The sequence below is a fragment of the Anabrus simplex genome, chromosome 9 (assembly GCF_040414725.1).
Source record: "Anabrus simplex isolate iqAnaSimp1 chromosome 9, ASM4041472v1, whole genome shotgun sequence".
NCBI classification, from domain to species: domain Eukaryota; kingdom Metazoa; phylum Arthropoda; class Insecta; order Orthoptera; family Tettigoniidae; genus Anabrus; species Anabrus simplex.
Window position 1 is genome coordinate 144,168,643 of NC_090273.1, and position 21,084 is coordinate 144,189,726.

A 21,084-nucleotide genomic window follows, 5' to 3' on the forward strand; every position below is an offset into this window, starting at 1 on the left:
CTTCTCTTTTAATTTGCACCTTTAGGTAATGTTAAGATAATGGCCAGTTCTAATTTGCCTATCGTGTTTGGTCCATCATTGAATGGTTAGCCTGCTGGCATTTGGTCCAGGGGTCCCGGGTTCGATTCCCATCCGGGTCGGAGATTTTTACCTTTATTGGTTCATTCCGATGACTCGGGGGCATCAACTTGAAAGACCTGTACAAGGCTTCTGCGGAGGCCACACGCCACTATTATTTGCCTATCCATGAGGATATTCCTATTCTACAAAGAAATAGGGTTAAATCCAGGCATCCACTAATCTGTCAAGCCCGGTGAACCATTTTGATCCCACAAAAGCTAGTCCCAAGCTGTGGTCTTTTCTGAATTCAGCAAGAATGCCTGCTCTAGATTTTTAATTTACCAAGGAAAATCTGCGCCACTCTGATCTGAACGGGATCTGGACTAATAACAGTCTGTGCTGGGACTTTATTCAAGTGGGACAAAATTCTGTCTCCCCAATGACCAAACCATCCAGCGCATTGTAATGGAGTGTTGTTTAAGGGGAATGGATTGATTTCCTGTTGGTGACATCTGATACAGTCAAACCTTTAAACTCATTAGATCTGAGATAGTAAATATTGTAATCGCTGTAAATAATGTATGATAGCTTTATTCATTTTTTTACCTTTTCTGTGAACTTTATAATATATGTGCAGGACCCTGATCCAGAGGCAAGGACTAAGATGTGTTGTTAAAGAAGAAACAAACTGTTCTATTGCCCTAATGGTTTATGGCTCAACAATCAGACTACCTGGTAATTTCTTTGATGATTCAACACACCAAAAAGAATCTCCATCTTTTGTCAGTAAGCTACAACAACAAATAGCAAGATTAAAACCAGTGAAAGGCAGTCATAAAAATTGAGACACATCATTTGTACATATAGATCTTCACAGTTCCAGGTTTATTTTCGTCAGAGAAGATCAAGTCATCACTTGAAAAACCTTACAAGGGATCATATAGGGTAAACAAGAAATCATATAAATATTTTGCCCTTGCAATCAAGAACAAAGAGGTAAAAATCTCCAACGACAGACTGAAACCAGCATACATTTTGCCTGATGCTCCAGTGGAAGGTGTCCCAGCCACATCTCAATCATCATCAAGAACCTCAAGTGAGGATCAGACACAACTGACATCAAAGAATGTGGCTCTGGATCAAGATAAAAGAGTTACTCATTCAGGACGTGTTATCCGTTTTCCTTCCAAGTATCTTGAAATCTTTTTGTAACTTAGTTACTGGAAGGGGAGTAGTTGGACATAAGGTGGCTGCCATCCAAGACACCCTGTAAGACTTATAATGACTGGCATGAGCTTTAGGAACCAGAGACTAAGTTAGTATGTATGTAGCTTCTTAGGGAAAATAGTGAGATTAATTATATTTTTTTCTTAGATTCTGGAGTTGATTGTAAAGTGGTCCTTGATCTTTTTTAATTTGTTAAAAGGAAAGTGTAATAAAAATTAGTTATTATTCAAAGTATATAATTGATCTTGACTGTACCAACATATGCTTTGCCAACTAATAAATAAATATATAAATTAGTATTTATAAAATATTGTATTTTCTGGTAGGGTACACAAGCTGTCATGGTGTCCTCTCTACAAAGCTGCCTCCACCACCTGGTTGTACAACCTCTGCCTGCTGGGAGGCTATTCAGAGAGTGACTTAGCTTCGACCAAGAAACAACTGAGTGAACTTGCTCGTGTAGTTTATCCTGAGCTGGAGTATGCAGAGGCTGAAGAGGTATACGATTTACAGTTTCATTTTCAAGTGATATTTCAACCTGCCAGTGTCCAGCTCCTTGGCTGAATGGTCAGCATCGAGGCCTACAGGTTTGATTCCTGGCTGGGGTATGGATTTCGGTTGCGTATGACTCAGGGACTGGGTGTTTGTGTTTGTTCTTCATACTGTCCCCGTTTCTACCATCAAGGTAATTTGCCCCAGACTAGTCAGCTGATCCCAGGCGTGCTCAGTCCGAACTATGATAAAAGTAATGCCCTAAAAATACATAAACCCTGGATCTTGATGAGGAACATATAACTAAATACGGACACGGTGAGGTCAATTAAAACTACAAATAAAGCAAAAGTATCAAATAATCCAGATTTTACACGACTCAGATTGTTGCTTTTTCTTTAGCTCGATAAAGTCCATCTTGAGAATCAGAATATAATACAAATTTACAATGTATGCCGACACACATACTTAACATATCAAATCAAATCAAATCTTGAAGTTTCAATAATTTTAACACATGGTCTTGCGTGCTCACACCACGCTCCTGGCTTTACTTTTTGTTAACACTTTTAACTGTAGATGAGTACGTTCCCCATTTCTGCACACTTGACATTGCAGTGGGGTCCCTAACCTTAAGAAAAGACGTGATCTAATGCGCAAAGGGGGAGGGGACAAAACAAACCTAACTGTACAATATATATGACACGCTGAGTGGTAAAACATCCTACACTCAAAATATATAGATCTCAAACCATGAGCTATCTCATGAGCATAACAAACAATGTGGATGGGAACCACACAAAAAATTCAAAATCACATAAATGGCAAAATATACATTCAAAGAAACAAAAACATGATATCATATTTTCCAGGGCTCACGAAGAAAAGCATGCGGCATTCACGCAACTCGCATCCACTCAAATCCTCAATGGAAATAAAAGGAAACATAATTACACGTTAAGCAACACTTCCTATTCAACACAGGTTCCTGAAAAAGAATGACATAACACAAAATCAATAAACTGGTGGACTTTACAATATCACGCACAAATCAACGTGGATTCCTGAAATGAAATTACGTGACACAAATATTCCTCAGCGCGGTTATATCATTAAAAGAAAATCCAAACAAAACGTCGTGATATAAAACTCTCATCATCTGAAACAACCGTAGAGACATGGACAGAAACAATAAAATCACGAAGTATAGGCCGCTCAAATGAAACTCTCCTCGGTAGACAACATATCACCCTCGCCAACACACGGCAGAATGACTCAAAGTGGAGATCCACGTCTCCCAAAATAAAGCAGCAATACCAAAACCACAGGGTCCAACCCTTTACACATGCTGCTCAACAGTCTACCCGAGGCAAGTCACATAATCAAGAAAATACAGGCCTTTCAGATGAGGAACGCGTCTTCTTACTCAAAATCACACAAATAACATCTCATGTCCTAAAGTTGCATAAAAACTGAAGAGATATGAAGGATGTCGTCTAACATTCGCTCACATGAAAAGAAACACGACCGCGCTGGTCACAAATCAAAGCACTCACGCTCAAAGTAAACATGAATAATAAAGTGGCCAACTCTGTAATAAATATGTTAAACGGAAACTAAGAATTTGCTACATTGACAATCGATCATGTCTGAACCTCGGAAAGTTACTGAAATATCTCAATCCTACATCGCAAGAGACTCGTATTGATAATAATAATAATAAATTAATAATAATAATAAATTTTACAGAAATTTTATTCTAATATTCGGAACTTGAAGTACGAAACAGCGTTCGTGGAACTCGTGAACCAGTTACTAATTTACCACCTAGATATACAAACTAGTTGTGAAGATGACGCTAACAACTTCGTAGATCCACACTCCACCATCTTACACACTCTCATTCACACATCGTGCAATAAATCCCAGAAAACATGACGGCATGTTTCCGTACACTTTGAGCTCCCATTAATAATACTTTAATCTAGTCCTTCGTGACTTTAATTTGAATCCTTATTTACATTTACAATTAAGCCCCGAGACGTACACTGCGTCTCAAATATCAAAGCAAAACAAATCAAAATATATATGAGGCTAAAATAAGAAACTGACTCGTAAAAGAAATGACGCTAACCACTCAACTAAATAAATCAGAATAAAATGTAAGAAATCAAGCTGCGACCTCATGCAAACGGTCCACATTTATGTTACAATTATATTTACATTAACAAGCTTCCTATCATTTACTTTAAATAGGACGTAGTCCTTCCAAACAAAGCTACATCTACTGAAATTAAATATCAAACTAACCTATCTCCTTTTGCAACATTAAACACGTTCAAACTCACATAATTACATTAAAACTCTGTACTCATCTGTTTTGTTGACTTATGGCCGCCCGTCTTCAGGAGACAGCTGACCCCATCTTGTTTTTAGCCAGCCGTACCGATGATGATGCTGCCTTCAGAAAAGACTTGGATCAGTCCTTTTGTCTCCATCGAGGGGTAGAAAGGTGATGTTGTATATTTCGTTGCTGCTTCTGCTTCCGGATGTCATCTAAAACATCCCCTCATTCACGATGTAGAAACTAGGTCAAGATCAACCTGCCAGTTACTAGAATACTACAGCCGGGAGTAAATACCACTGATCGTGAAACCAGTTCCCATTCAGTAGCGGAACCGCTTCTCTTATCTACTCCCGTAACTAGGTCAAATATTTCCCATTTATAAAAGGCTGGACTGGAAATTGTAAAGTTTATGCCCTCGGAAAACTATTTACCCAGGCAGGCTACTATACATTTTGAAATGATTAAATGGAACTGTTCTCTCCCTTTGGTAATCGTAAGTTAAATGCCATTCTCCCAGTATTAGAAAACTTGAATAGATTAAATGCAGACTGAGCGTCTTCCATCAAAAGTTTTCAATTTCTCACACGATCACTCACATAAACAAAAACTTCTTACCAGTATCCAGTATTCGGATAGGTTCGAACCCCACTGTCGGCAGCCCTGAAGATGGTTTTCCGTGGTTTCCCATTTTCACACCAGGCAAATGCCGGGGCTGTACCTTAATTAAGGCCACGGCCGCTTCCTTCCCACTCCCAGCCTTCCCTGTCCTATCGTCGCCATAAGACCTATCTGTGTCGGTGCGACGTAAAGCAACTAGCAAGAAGAAAAACTTCTTACGATGTTACCTGCACAGAATCTCGCCGAATAATAGGGTAACTAACTGCCGCGGTAATTGTTTCTATTAACTCGTCCTCGAAGACGCCGTCATACCTCGATTGAGGTCATCTCTTCCCTAGACCAATGCCTAGCCATATCGACGGTGGCTCTATCGTTTCATTGGCTCAACACATCGCGTACCTGACGCTTACTTCAAACATCTCTCACAAGCGACCCTAGCCTCTCGCCCGGGCATTCGAAATGTTGTCCGTTGGAGTTCTATTGTTCCCTTGTTCGACTTTGTGTGCATCATGTCGAAATTCCACCTTCCAAACTTAGCTGGTGAGCAAACAAACCTGAGCTCCAAGCTCCCTGCAGAAATTGCGACATGTGCTGCTGAATGTAGATGCTTCCTGCCAGTTATTAGTACTTATAAAAATGAAATATTCTCTGTACATTTGAATAAATGACTGATTAATTAAATGAGCATTTCAATAAGGGCTCAATACACACACAACACATTACACTATGAACCACCACAGAAACACTCAATTGTGAACACATCCCTTCACGTAAAGTTGGCGTGGAGGGGCATCTGGCCGTTAAAAACGGCCAAGTTGTTATGTGTGATATGGTTCAAATAATTAAGGTTGTAAGGAAACACCCAACTGATAGTCCTAAGTTAGTAGGTGTGTACTATGGCTCTAGATAAAAATGCATTTGATTTTCTCTAACTAGAACAAATATTTCCAAAGTTATAACATTTTTAAAAAGTTTGTCCTTATCAAAATATCAATCACTACTGAGGGCAGTCGCTCAGGTGGCAGATTCCCTATCAATTGTTTCCTTGTCTTTTCTTAAATGATTTCAAAGAACTTGGAAGTTTATCAAACTTCTCCTGTGGTAAATTAATCCAATTCCTAACTCCTCTTTGTATAAACAAATAATAATTGCTGCAATTAATCCTCTTGAATTCCAACTTTATCTTCATTATCTTTCCTCCTATACTAACTATACCAACTACAATACTGGTTCTACCTAGTCAATACAATATAAGTTGTAAAGTTGTAAAGTTGTAAAAACATCACGTCATTAGAAAAACAGTACATGTTTCAGTCGCATTAGGCCGTCTTCAGCTGTCTAAAATAACTTTAACTTGTAAAATGTACATTCATAAGATGAAATGAAAATGAAAATCCACAGCCTGTTTCCAGTCATTTGACCGGGTCAGGAATGGAATGAACGAAGCTCCCATCTAACGGCGAGGATAAGAGTTGTGCCGACTGACAAAGGCTGTCGCACTCCTCTGGGGGCAATGATTAAATGACAGATGAAATTAAATGATATTGGAGTGTGTTGCTGGAATGAAATATGACAGGGAGAACAGGAGTACCCAGAGAAACCTGTCCTGCCTCCGCTTTGTCCAGCACAAATCTCACATGGAGTGACCGGGATTTGAACTACAGAACCCAGCGGTGAGAAGCCAGCGCACAGCCACCTATGCCACGGAGGCTCCATTCATATGATATACTTTTAAATTAAAATAGGTGCATGCTGAAACATAGTTAGGTGAAAGAGTCGCTTGATGTAGTATGATGAAGTCAGAATGATGCAAATACAGAGCTGTTGAAAGTGAGTTTTATGTGTGTTTTTCTGCATTTTTATCTACATGGTTTTTCTTTCCCTACATCTTGCTTCCCTCGTTTTAATATTCATCTTAGTAATTGTTTGCTTTCCTTCTAGATTTCATGATGTGCAACGTGACCTGATGGCAGTTCATTTCCAGTCAATGGTCTGGCTGGCATTAAAATTAATTTAAGCTACATTTGTAAACTCTAACATTATAGAAGTTCATATGAACTGGAACAATAGTTTTAATGAATTAACTGTCAATATTTTTACAAGAAACAAATTTTAAGGAACAAAAGAAACTTTTAATTACATCATCATTGTCATTTATTATGTATAACTGTTCAATGTCAGACTCATTCTGATTTTTTAAGATGACCCATTCATAGGGTCAAAACCAATACTGTAATGTAAAATGTTTTAAGTACCATATAGTAAATAATAGTATTGATTAGGTGGAAAGTCCAACCTTTATACTTGTGATCATTGGAATTATCAATACAGGACGTGAAGCTAATAGATTATGATTCACGACAGTGTTGGCTTCTGCCCTCAATACATGTCCAAACTATCGTAGACAACTCTCATTTTTCCTTTTATTATTGCAATGCCAAATTTCTCCCTGATGGATTCATTGGAGATGCAATCCAGTTTAGTGACACCAGCTGCCCACCTCAGCATCTTAGTCTCCATGACACCCAGTTGATGCTTTGTCTTAGTCGTAGTTGGCCAACATTCGCAACCATACAGTGCAACAGGTCGGATGACAATACAATAGATTTTTGATACGAGACTCTTTCATCCTCTGGTCGCAAGTGACACCGGTTGTTATTCTCCATTTCATCCAGGCTGCAGATATCCTTACATTGATCTCTTTGACAAGTAGGCCATCATCAGTGATCGTCCAGCCAAGATACTTGAATCTTATCACTTGCAGAAAAAATAATGTACTGTTCATAATTTACAAATGGAGCTCATTTGCCCAAAGCCATTGGCTCTTTAGGGAGTTGAGTTATTTACTGCCACCCAACACTCGGTGTTGAGTCACTGGCTGTATAGTCTACTCCATAACAGACTGACCACCTACATGGCTGATAAGTTGAAGCTAGGAGAACATAAAGTTAGAAAATCTGTCTACGTAAGAAGTACTGTGTTGTAATTATTTGATGTCTTCCTTGTAAATTGTAAGGAAACCATTCTATATTACAGGCTTTCCAGAACACACTCAAGTTGCTGGTAGTCCGACACCCTTTTGAGCGACTACTTTCTGCTTATCGGGATAAACTGGAAAACATGCAGGCAGGACAAGAGCATGGAACAGTACATTACTACCGCAAATATGGGCGGCGTATAGTGGCAAAGTATAGACCTGGTGGCAATGATACTAAAACAGAAACTTTACTGAGACCAGACCAGTACTTGTGGAATCCAAATCAGCCCAGACCAGCAGGAGTGGAACCTACATTCAATGAGTTTGTGAGGTAAGGTTTTGCAATTTTGACATAATTTTTCAATACTTTTTAATAATAATTTTCAATCATTTTTCAATGTATAATTCTTGTAATTCTGCACTGATGACTCTGCACTCCTTATTCGTAAGGGGACTGTTATATGTTGCAACCTGGTCATAGCAGGAAAAGAATCATTAAGATATACCACATAGTTTAGAAGTTATGAGGGAAAGAGATTTCAAAAATGTAAAGTATTGAAGCTCTTTATAGACTTGAAATTACCAGCATTTCGCTCCAGTGTAGTAGGGAGCTCATGTGGCACACTAGTCACCAGATGAGGCAATAGATGACCACACTGGGGTGAAGCGCTGTTAGTGTCACGTTTGAAAAGGTCTCATCATCATTAAGTATTCAGTCCAAAGACTGGTCTGTTGTCAAAAACTGATTTAATGTCTCTTTGTTGCTACTTAGCTGCTCTTGTACCAATGTCCTTCGTCTTCCGCAAGGCCATTTGCCATCAATAAAACTCTTAGCAACAGTTGTTATTATATGGGAATGATGTAAATAATTTCACTCTTTGCCATCTTATCTCTCCAGGTTGTTGTTGTTTGAGCCATCAGTCCATAGACTGGTCTGATGCGCTTTCCATGCCATCCTATCCTGTGCTAACCTTTTCATTTCTATGTAACTACTACATCCTACATCTGCTCTAGTCTTCTTCTCATATTCATACCTTGGTTTACCCCTACCATTCTTACTTTCCTCAAAAATCAACTGAACGAACTCTGGGTGTCCTATCGTTCTATCTCTTTTCTTGCCAAATTTAGCCAAATAGATCTCCTCTCACCAATTTGATTTAGTATCTCTTCAATAGTGACTCAATCTATCCATTTCACCTTCAGCATTCCTCGATGTAATTTTCATAATTTGCTGGAAACACCACATTTCAAAAGCCTCAAGGTGTTTGACATCAGTCTTGCTCATCGTCGAGTTTTCTGAGGCATACGGAAGAACTGTCCAGACAAATGCATGCAGACTTCTTCTCTGAGACTGAGCTTCTTGGTACTCAGCAATTTGCTCTTCTGCATAAAAACAATAAAGATCCTGAATACTTCAATATTTGCAATTAAATTACAGTTAAAATCAGTCTCTCCCAGTTCACCTGGCCTAGCCTCTGGGGCTACCGTAAGGACAGAGTATACAGGAATAGATTTGAGAATCTTCCTGAACTCCTAGAGAACATCACACAATATGATGTACAGTTGGCTGGGTGCAAGTGAAAGACTTTTCTAGCATTTACTCACACATAATTATTCTCTTGGTTACTCTGTAATGCAGAACTGATAACAGATGTTCACTCTTAATGAATCAGAAGCTATAAAAATGGTACAGATTTATATAAATCACCCTGTGTATATAAAAACATAGAAAAGCACCCCCACTAAAATTTACACACCATTTTCATAATTTGTTCAGTTTTATAAATGTAGATAAATTCAAGTATTATATCTCTGCATGGAGGAAGGAGTTTCTTGACCTTATCAGACCTTCATTAATTTTTTCAGACTTTTGTTATGGACTTGAAAGGATCATCCTTTCCACTTATCCAGCTCCTGCCAGCTCGGGGCATTTATTGCACTTCTCCACCTTCCTCCATTCCTCATCCATCATTTCTGTCCCAGTCCAGGTTTCTTCTTCTTGCACTCCTCTTTATGGAATCGATCCACCTTGTTCTATGTCTCCCTCTCGCTCTCTTTCCTCTGAAGTTCATCCCGATCATCTGTTTTGGTATTCTTTTACACCTCCAAATCCTTTACATGTCCAAACCATCTTGGTTTTCTCCTATCAATTCTCTAATTTAGGTTTCCCATTCCGATCTCCTTTCTCACATCTTCGTTTCTCACTCTGGCGTTCCTTGTCTTTCCTATCATACTTCTTAGGTATTTCATTTCCCTCGCTTGAATTCTTCTTTTTTTTTAAATGCTATTTGTTCATGGCATTGACCTCTGTAGATCTTTCGCCACTAGTTGCACCATATGATATGTACCTGCGTGTAATTTTAATTGGGGAAGTGTAGAGTGTTGAATGTAAGGAAAGGAACATTAAGGATGACATAAACACCCACCCCCCAGGCCAGGGATATTAATCATTTACTATTAAAACCCTCTGACCCGGCCGGGTGACAGGCGGACGCGTTGCCCCCTACACCGCAGGGACGGACTGGCTTGAATTCTACTCTGCTCTCTACTTGTCATTGCCCAGGTCTCAGCTACACAACACAAGTCAATATGAGTGCACAATACATTTAGTACATTATCTCTTTACACTTCCTTATTCCAGACAAGGCCATCGCCCTGTTGTACCCTCTTGCTAATTTCCATGTCCGGCCTTGTATTATTCATTAATTCACTCCCTAGGTATTTGAAACTCTCAACAATTTCAAGGCTTTGACCATCAAATTTTACAATGCCTTTCCCTTATACCATACTTTTCAGTTTTCCTGTTCAATGCATCAAGTTATTCTTGTACTTCTTTGCTGTTTGTTCCCCAGACCACAATATCATCTACACTTCATCTCCCTATTCCCATATGCTTCCTTTGCCTCTGTTACAATTCGATCCATAACCATTAGAAACAAAAGAGCTGACAGCACACTCCCCTGTCTTGGTCCACTTTCATTTCTAAACCAATCCGTCTTTCCAATTGGACTCTGTACGCTGCTGACGCATTAGTTGTACACTGCTTACACCATTTGTACAGTTTGTGTACCCAGTCTCTTTTTGACCCTGGTTTCCCAAATCTTCTCCCTGGGAACACTATCATATGCCTTTGTTAGATCTATGAATGTCATGACCAGATACCTTCCATATTCCCAATTCTTTTCCATTAATTGCCTCATGATGAAGATTGGATCCACCATAGATATTCCACTTCTAAAGCCATACTTTTCTTCTCGTTCTCCTCTCTAATATCCTTTCCAGTATTTTTTTCCACCTGTGATAAGAGTGTGATTCTCCTATAGTTATCACACAGTTTTTTGTGCCCCCTCTGGTATTATTATTCTCTTTCCTTAGTCTTCTGGTACACGTTTCTGTTTCCATATGCACTTTAACGATCTGATACATCAATTGTAATGGTTTTCCGTGGTTTCCCATTTTCACACCAGGCAAATGCTGGGGCTGTACCTTAATTAAGGCCACGGCCGCTTCCTTCCCACTCCTAGCCCTTCCCCGTCCCATCGTCGCCATAAGACCTGTCTGTGTCGGTGCGACGTAAAGCAAGTAGCAAAAAAACATCAATTGTAGTCCGACAGGTCTAGCAGCATTTATCATTACAATGCCCTGGTGTCTTCCCCATTTTTATTTTATGAACTGCTAATTCCATCTCTAACATTGTTATATCATCTTCTACTGTTGAGTCATTTTCTCCTCTGCACAATTTCTCACATTCAGCAGTTTATCAAAATACTCCTTCCATCTTCTCTTTATTTGTTCTGCACCTGTCATCAACTCTCCACCTTCTTCTTTAATCAGCTTTGTATAAACTCTTTCCTTCCTACTACTTCGGATAATTCCATACAGCATTCTGTTACTGCCTGCTCCATCTGTTTCCATCTTTTGTGTAAATTCTTCCCAACTTTTCTTCTCTTACCAATTTCTTACACTTCCTTTTATTATCAAGATACTTCCTTTTCCTTTCTTCTTTTTTATCTCTGTTCCATTCTTGCCATGCTTTCTTCTCTTCTTTCACTGCTTCTCTCACTTTCTCATTCCATCATGGTGTCTCCTTTTCATTCACCCTCATCAATGTTCCTCCACAGGCACACTCTGCCCCACTTACAAACGCCCTTTTGAAGTTGGACCTTTCATCTTCAGCATTTCCTACTTCAGTAACTGGAATTTGTTGTTTCAGTCTCTCCAGAAATTCTTCCTGTACATTCTTATCTTATCATCAGCTTATTATTCCCATTTATGCAGGGTCTATGGTGCAGATCCCTCTCCTCTCTGAAGCCTCTTTGTCAAATATTCCATTACACTGTCATCTTTTTGGTTGTTCTCTGGTGGCTTCACCTCCAACATCCTCCTCCCAACATATTCTTTATTTTGCTGTTTAACACGTCCATAACATGGCGTTGCAGGATAATATCATTTATAATTGAAACGGCCATTTCTCTTCCATATGAACATTTGCCAGTTTGAGTTAGGAACTCCATACGTAATTACAGAGTGTAGATTTAAATCCGGTTCATCTTCTTTTGTCTTCATCCTGTGCTCCTAATATTCATCTATCTGTTTGCTTCTTCCATTTTTCCTGTATTTATCCAGATTTTTCTTATCCCACATTTCTATGGTAGTCAGATCTCCCATATTTCCTGAGTTTTCCCATGTATCAGCCTTATTTTTTCAAGTCCCATGTATTAAAAAACAATTCTCCAAAAACTTTTTCTACATTTTTTAAATCATGCAAAAAATACCTGAACTGTAACGTAAGAACTTGTGAAAATTTGGATTATATAATTCCACATTTACAATACTGCAAGTGTCTTTATTAAAAAGACTACATTAAATAACATTCATGATACAAAACATTAAAAATAAGGCGAGGACACGTTGAATTGAGTAGATAAAAAGTCTTAGTATCATGTGACGCGGCGTGGTGGCGTCTTGTCAATCAATATTAAAATGGTGCGGTGTGAACATGATGTGAAACATGAAGTCCAATAAAATCATAAGTTAAAAATGTTGTTCAAAACGTCGAATTGTCAATTATAAAACACAGTAAGTGGCTGTGCGAATAAAATTATGTGCCTATTGTACAAAAAACAGTGTTGAGGTGATGCCACATTACAACAGCTTTCTTGATTAGGAGGTGGAGTTATACTGGTGATACAAGTTGAAACTGATAGTGTGTTGACAATAGGGGCCTAAAAAGAAAAAGATATATGAATGAACTAAAGAAATAAAATTCAATTGAAATGTAAACTAAGTGCCCATCCGGTCACTCACCTCCTTGCCCGTCCTACATCGACCACTCCACCTCAAGTGCTAAAGCTAACTGAGTGACGAAAGTGCAATACAAAAGTTACCGATAGAGAACCAAACAGAGACGAGATTTAATATAAAGAAAAAACTTTCGAATTTAATAAATAATAATAAAGATAGATTTTCTAAACGTCATAACCAAACAATAGCTTCATTGAAACAGAAAATTAAGGAGAATGGTTTGATTGTGACTAAGGCAGACAAGGGGAATGCAATGGTCATTATGAATAAAGAATCATACATACAGAAAACCGAAACCTTTTTCGTAGAGAATTCATTCAAAATTATGAAAAAAGATCCGACGAATATCATCCAGAGAAACTTAAAGAAACTTCTTAAACAATCTTCTTTCATCCTTAATGAAAGGGAGTCTCAAAAACTTATTAATATGAACCTGAGTATTCCGACGGCTAGGGCACTACCAAAGGTGCATAAAGATAATATACATATAAGACCCATCATTAATTTCAGAAATAGCCCTATATATAAGACGTCTAGATTTATACACAATTTTCTAAAAAAACATTATAAATTTGAGGGTAATAGGTCTATTAAGAATTCCAAAGAATTTTGCGATCGTATTAAAGATTTAAACATGCAATCAAACTATAAGATGTATTCATTTGACGTCAAAAATATGTTCTCGAATATTCCAGTATCAAAAACAATAACTCTTGTAAAGAATAATCTACTTAAATATAGCAATTTGAGTAGGCAAGAGATAGCCGATTTCATTAATATTTTGGAGTTCGTCGTCGCTAATAATTACTTTACTTTCAATGGCCAAATATATAAACAGCAAGGTCTTCCTATGGGAGCCCCAGCTTCGGGAATTATGGCGGAAATTTATATGGATTTTCTTGAAAAGAGCAAAATTAACAACATTAAAGGTATAATAAGCTGGTTGAGATACGTGGATGATACGTTTGCTGTAATAGACCATAGCATTACTAATGGACAGGAGGTATTAGAACAATTAAACAATATGGACTCGCAGATTAAATTTTCTTTCGAAAGTGAAAATAATAAAGCATTAAATTTTCTTGACATAACAATTATTAATGACTCTAATAATCTTAGGTTTAAAATATTCAGGAAACCCACTCAAACGGCAAACGTAATTAGACAAAATTCCGTACACCCTGCAGCACATAAGAGGGCTTCCTTTTACAGTATGATTTATAGAGCTTATAATATACCCATGTCAGAAGCAGATTGTAAAAGTGAGTTGGATACTATTTATTTTATAGCAAAAAGAAACGGGTTCAACAGGCAATTTGTGGATAAAATTATTAGCAAAATTGAGAAAAAATCATTTTCCACATTAACTAAGGATACCAAAAAGAAAGAAGATAGTTACGCCCTTTTTACCTATAGTCACAATAAAATATACGATATCACGAATGTTTTCAAGAAACTTAATATGAAAGTTTCTTTTAAAACAACCAATAACAACGCTCATCTTTTCTTCAATCAACACACTATCAACAGCGGCAGTAGCAAATTTCAGAAATCAGGTGTTTACAAATTAAAGTGCCAGCAGTGTTCCGCCAGTTATATCGGACAAACAGGCCGCAATTTTAATATAAGGTATGGTGAACATGTTAATGCGTCAAAGTACGGCAGATTCTCAACATTCGGTTCTCATATGGACGATACTAATCATTCATTCACGGGCATACAACAAGACCTTCAAATTCTCCATTTATGTAAGAAAGGTAATTTATTGAATATTTTAGAAAACATTTTTATAAATATTGATCAAAAATGCAACCCGATTTATAATCTTAATGAGATATCGGAGGACATTAATATACTTGTCGAGGAGTTAATCAAGAAATTCTTTTCACGAAGGCGCGTGAGTAATGCTTTACCTCACACCTCTCCCCTTACATCAAACTCCCCTCACGGTCAGTCCTCAATGACCTTCATGGACGTCACTCAGTTAGCTTTAGCACTTGAGGTGGAGTGGTCGATGTAGGACGGGCAAGGAGGTGAGTGACCGGATGGGCACTTAGTTTACATTTCAATTGAATTTTATTTCTTTAGTTCATTCATATATCTTTTTTTTTTTAGGCCCCTATTGTCAACACACTATCAGTTTCAACTTGTATCACCAGTATAACTCCACCTCCTAATCAAGAAAGCTGTTGTAATGTGGCATCACCTCAACACTGTTTTTGTACAATAGGCACATAATTTTATTCGCACAGCCACTTACTGTGTTTTATAATTGACAATTTGACGTTTTGAACAACATTTTTAACTTATGATTTTATTGGACTTCATGTTTCACATCATGTTCACGCCGCACCATTTTAATATTGATTGACAAGACGCCACCACGCCGCGTCACATGATACTAAGACATTTTATCTACTCAATTCAACGTGTCCTCACCTTATTTTTAATGTTTTGTATTTGTGACTGAAGATGTCCCATAAGAGGACGAAACATGTATCATGAATGTTATTTAATGTAGTCTTTTTAATAAAGACACTTGCAGTATTGTAAAGCTGGAATTATATAATCCAAATTTTCACAAGTTGATACTTTGACAATACGGGCTCTAATATGAAGTTTATAACGTGTAATGTAACGTAAGAATAAAACTGTAAATTTTATCAATAATTGGTAGCAAATTTCACACTTTCAATATATTCTGATTAACTTTCGATGTGCGATTGTTGTGTTAGTGAGCTTCCGTTAACACAGGTAATTAATCTAAAAATCATCATGAGTAAGGAAACATGCAAAAGTGATAAACAGCAGAATTTTCACTCGAAGAAAAAGAAGGCTCCATATCTTACAAGTTGTAAATTTCCATTATTCTTGTAAAGAGGTTAGTAACTTTTTAAAACGAAGTCCAGATTTTGTTAGCGCAGCCAAGTCAAATTTGAAATATGAAGCAGACAATGTATGCCTTTGCTGGCAGGACCAAGTGTTTTCCGTGCACTATGTCTTCTGGTATGGGCTGGAACAATTTTGTTACTTTCATTGATCTGTCTCAGTCTTACCCTTGGCTTTTCACTTGAAGAAAAAGAAGGCTCCATATCTTACAAGTCGTAAATTTCCATTATTCTTGTAAAGAGGTTAGTAACTTTTTTAAATGAAGTCCAGATTTTGTTAGCGCAGCCAAGTCAAATTTGAAATATGAAGCAGATAATGTATGCCTTTGCTGGCAGGACCAAGTGTTTTCCGTGCACTATGTCTTCTGGTATGGGCTGGAACAATTTTGTTACTTTCATTGATCTGTCTCAGTCTTACCCTTGGCTTTGACAATATGAAAGTGACTGAGGTATGAGCGATGCTAGTAATACCATTCCTTATACAGCCAGTCCCTGCTATGAATGGTGTGAAAATGTTGCTCATAGGGTCAGTTGGTGCATACATTTCAGTGGGCTTGGCAGACAAATTAGCAACTTCTGGCTCAGTGAGGAAAGGAACGGGAAACTACCTCACTCTTCATTTCCTTAGCACGCCTCTTCAGTGCTGCGTAGGCCATCTATGACAGCTGATGGCAGAGCTGTTGAGGATCAAACCAGCCTCAGGGCTGAGGACTGAACATACATTTTGTAATGTACCTATCCAGTTGAAGTTTCTAATTTTCTAAGGTCAGGTCAAAATAGTTTTCTGGTTGTTTCCAGGTCTCCCTTAATGTTTTGTTTTTTACATTTGACTTTATGTCGCACTGACACAGATAGGTATTATGGTGATGATCAGATAGGAAAGGACCAGGAGTGGGAAGGAAGTGGCGATGGTCTACATGAAGGCCTGGTGTAAAAATGAGAAACCACAGAAAACCATCTTCAGGGCTGCCAACAGTGGGGTTTGAACCCACTATCTTCCAAATGCAAGCTCATAGCTGTGCACCCCTAACCACACAACTTGCGCGCTGACCTGGGGTAATTATGGGTGGGCGGGGGGCATGTTTAACATGGACACAGGCACGTGAAAAGAGGAACAACTAATAATGCAAACATTCTATATCATAACAATATTCACAAACAAACAGAACAATAATGGAGCTTATTTCCCAAATACAATTTTGAACAAGTCTTATGTATGGAGCTTTCAGTAATATTCACAAGTAAACAGAAAAACAGAACTTGATTTATAAATAAATATTATGAAGGAATGTTTTATGTATGATGCTATAAAAATAATCACAAGTCAAAAAGTAGAACTTGCTTCATAAATACATTTTCTTAATAAATGTCTTATTACTGTATATTGTGCATTTCATAATAATACTTTATTAACGGTAGTACCATTTTTCACACAACAGAGAAAAATAAACAAAACAAAACACACTAAAAAGAGAGGTCAGTGGAATATAAGAAGAAAAAGATGTACAGATACAATACACAGGTTATATTACAAGTAAGCACAGGAAAGTAATAGTCATTACTGGAGACTATGTAAGTGATTTCTAAATTTACAGTTTTCTTTAATTCCAGAGATATCAGTTTGTTGTAAATTTCTACCTTACTAATGTTTATAACTGACAGATTGACAGAGAAAGGATCACTTTGTTTAGAAATCTTGACATTCATTCAATTGCCCCATTGAATGCATAGTTAGTTCTATGCCACTTTGTAGACAGTGTATTCTTAAACCTCATGCGTCTGTCTGGTATGTGTAGGTTAATTTTTTTTAAGGAGCTGTGGGCAATTCACCAAGGAGTGAAGCAATTTAAAAATGAAAAGTGTATCCAGGAATTCACGGCGTTGTGACAGACTATGCAGATTTAAAGAATGTTGTAGGGCTGTAAAATCAACATTTTCATATGAGAATCCTGCTCTAAATGAATATAAACAAAGACATTTATGTTGTACTGAATCTAATCTATGGATAGAGGTCTGATCAGAAGGGTTCCATACAGGTGTACAGTATTCTAATATAGGGCGTAGCATAGATACATACAGCAATCGATAGATAGCTAAGTTTGAAAATTCCCTGGAATATGTAGTAATGCAACCCAGTCTTTGTAATGATTTCTTACAAATATTTTCAAATGTTCATTAAATGATAGGTTATAACTGTGAAACAGGAGTTAGAATGTTTTTATTACAAAATTTGTACTGAATTGATATTTTCTTCTTGTTTTAAAAAAACAATATTATTTTTACATTTTTTCATGATTTAGTTTCAACCCATTTCGAATACTGTACTTTTCCAGATGATGTAAATCTTGAAGTTTTAAACAATCAAGTGGACAATTCATATGCATAAATATTTTTCCATTGCCAGCAAACAAAAGCAATTCAGAATTCTTAAGTATATTTTTAATGTCATTTATGATAGAGAGTAAAATGTAAGGGCACAAGGTGAGACCCTTGAGGAACTCCACTGGTAACAATAATAGGTGCATAAAAATGGTTCCTTATTTTAACAATCTGCAGGTGATTTTTAAAATACGATTCAAACCAGGAGAGGTGAGGCCCATTAATTCCATAACCTGTTAGTTTTTGCAGCAAGATATCATGGTCAACAGTGTCAAAAGCTTTTCAGAAGTCTGTGTAAATGCAGTCCACCTGAGAGTGGTTCTCTATTGCAACCAAGAGGAACAAACAGAATAAAAGAAGATTGCTACAGGTTGACCGTCCTGAAAAGAATCCATGATGATGTTTCTAAAGAGAGGTGTGATCTTGTCAAGAATTATTGAGTCAAAAATTTTGGAAATATGAGAAGAAATTGTAACTGGTCTATACTGTTTTATGTCAGTTTTATCACCATTTTTGAAAACTGGACTAACAAATCCTTTCCTCCATTCCTCTGGGAAAACACCTTGGTTTAATGATAAGTTGAACAGATAAAAGAGTGCTTGACATAAAATAAATGAGCAGTACTTGAGCAGGTAAGTTGAAACACTATCAGGTCCTACAGTTTTCTTTAATTCCAGAGATATCAGTTTGTTGTAAATTTCTACCTTACTAATGTTTATAACTGATAGATTGACAGAGAAAGGATAATCATATGACATACTATTACTATTCTGATAAGAAGAATAAACAAATGAAAAGTGTTTAGCAAAAGGATTGACAATGTTCTCTCCATTATCTGCTGTAACTTCATTAAGATGCACTGTTGAAGGAATATTATTACATGACCTTTTAGAACTTAGATATTGCCAGAATTTCTGTGGATAGGAAGTAATACTTTGTTCATAGTTGGAGACAGTTTGTATAGCAAGATTTGGATTCAGACTTGCATTCATTTCTTAATTTCGAGAAGTGCTGATAATCACTATTGAGACCTGATATTTTGTACCGCTCGTGTGCTTTCTTCTTTTCAATAATCAGTAACTTCAATTTATGATTATACCACTTTGGGAATTTGGGAGTCTTAAAATTCTGTATAGGGATGTAAAATTCGATGTCATAATGTAGTACTAAATATAAGGTTTCTACTGTTTTATCAAATGATACATTCTGAAACATCACCTTCCAGATGAACTGTGACAGGTAATAATTTAGTCCATTATAGACACCATTTAAAAAGTCAAAATAAAAATTATCAGCAGGTAAGGAATTGTATAGCTCATTTATAGGTAAAGAAATCTCTAATGCTGGGTGGTGTCTATCAATGGGAACAATACTTTCATTACTAGATTTTACTTCAATGGAACTGGAGTAACTGAAAACCAAATCAAGAAAGTGATTCAGAAAATTTGGGATATCATTAAACTGATTTAAACAGAGATAAGAAAATGTGTCTATAACTAAATTGGACTGCACTATGTGGTTACCTACTGACACAAGGCCAGAAAATGTTTCTTCATTTACTATCCAGAAATGTGAAAAGCTCTACCACCAGATGTACCGCCTGAGCAGTCTCCATTGGGAAATAGTTCTCTGAGGGAATGCCCGCTTCCTAATATCATTTCTTGATATAAAATCATCTACCACCTTCTCCAGATTTAACGCCTTAACAACCTCCGAAAACTACCAAACTCCACGTTTAAAGGGAACTTAACATATAGGAGAATTTCTGGTGGGGCAAAATAGCACTCTGCCCTCTAAGATCATCTTTGGGGGGTACAGGAAGCTGCTGACAGATAGTCTGCCATTGAGACATCACCGCAAGCTGCCTTTGTAGGACACAATGCTGCGGCAGTGCACTAAGAGAAATATTTTCGCCTGCCTTTGGTTTTTATAACTTCAGGGAGAAACACTGTAAATTGCAGTGGCGCTGACTTTGTGGGGGCAAGGTGTTTTCTGCACCCCCAAAAATGATCTTAGGGGGGCAGAGTGCTATTTTGCATCCCCAAAATTCTCCTCCTAGATGATAGGTTCCCTTAAAACTTGGAGTTTGGTGTAAATTGTATGATTGTTAAGGCCTAAAGAGCATGTTTATAAAGACTGTTTGTAAACACTTGAGGTGGCTGTTTGCAATTCAAACCTTGCTCGCTGTGGGAATGTTTCAGATACCTCCTGGACACAGACCTGTCAAATTACGCAGATGACCATTGGATTCCATACTATCTCTACTGCACACCTTGTCTGCTGAAATACGACATCATAGCCAAAGTGGAAACTCTGCAACAAGATCAGGTTTACGTGATACATTCTGCTAACCTCCAGAACTTGATCAAGCCCCGCTGGTTACATCGCACTATGAATAATACACTCGTTACTAAACGTTATTTCTCTCAACTCTCGACTGAGCAAGTACATAGGTTGTATAATAAGTACAAACTTGATTTTGAATTATTTAATTATAAAGTTGATAAATATCTGGAATATGCCACAAATAAATGACAAGTAATTAAAGTATATTTTTCTTTCCAATGGATCCCAACATTTCTTTCCATATTTCCTTTTACCCAGTGACTGCCAATTTTAACATGCAAGTGTCAAATATAAAAATTATATGTTATTCCTAATTTCTGAAATCAGGCATTATAATATAGCACTTTTTCCAAGTACTTAGGAGTGACTTTGGAGAGATTTAACTAGGGTTTCCAAGTTTCTGAAAGAAAAAAAAAATATGAGGAATTTGACATTGTAGTAAAATA

At 37.3% G+C, this 21,084-nt stretch overlaps 1 protein-coding gene across 1 annotated transcript in view; it reads left to right on the forward strand.

Moving 5' to 3' along the window:
• Nucleotides 1–20,836, forward strand: part of LOC136880965 (carbohydrate sulfotransferase 11) — a 58,889-nt gene extending 38,053 nt beyond the window's left edge. Inside the window, exons 4-6 of the mRNA XM_067153523.1 lie at nucleotides 1,614–1,785; nucleotides 7,781–8,052; nucleotides 20,494–20,836. Of these exons, the coding sequence (XP_067009624.1) occupies nucleotides 1,614–1,785; nucleotides 7,781–8,052; nucleotides 20,494–20,827 (778 nt within the window). The 3' untranslated portion in view covers nucleotides 20,828–20,836. The remainder of the gene's footprint in view (nucleotides 1–1,613; nucleotides 1,786–7,780; nucleotides 8,053–20,493) is intronic.
• Nucleotides 20,837–21,084: the final 248 nt, after the last annotated feature.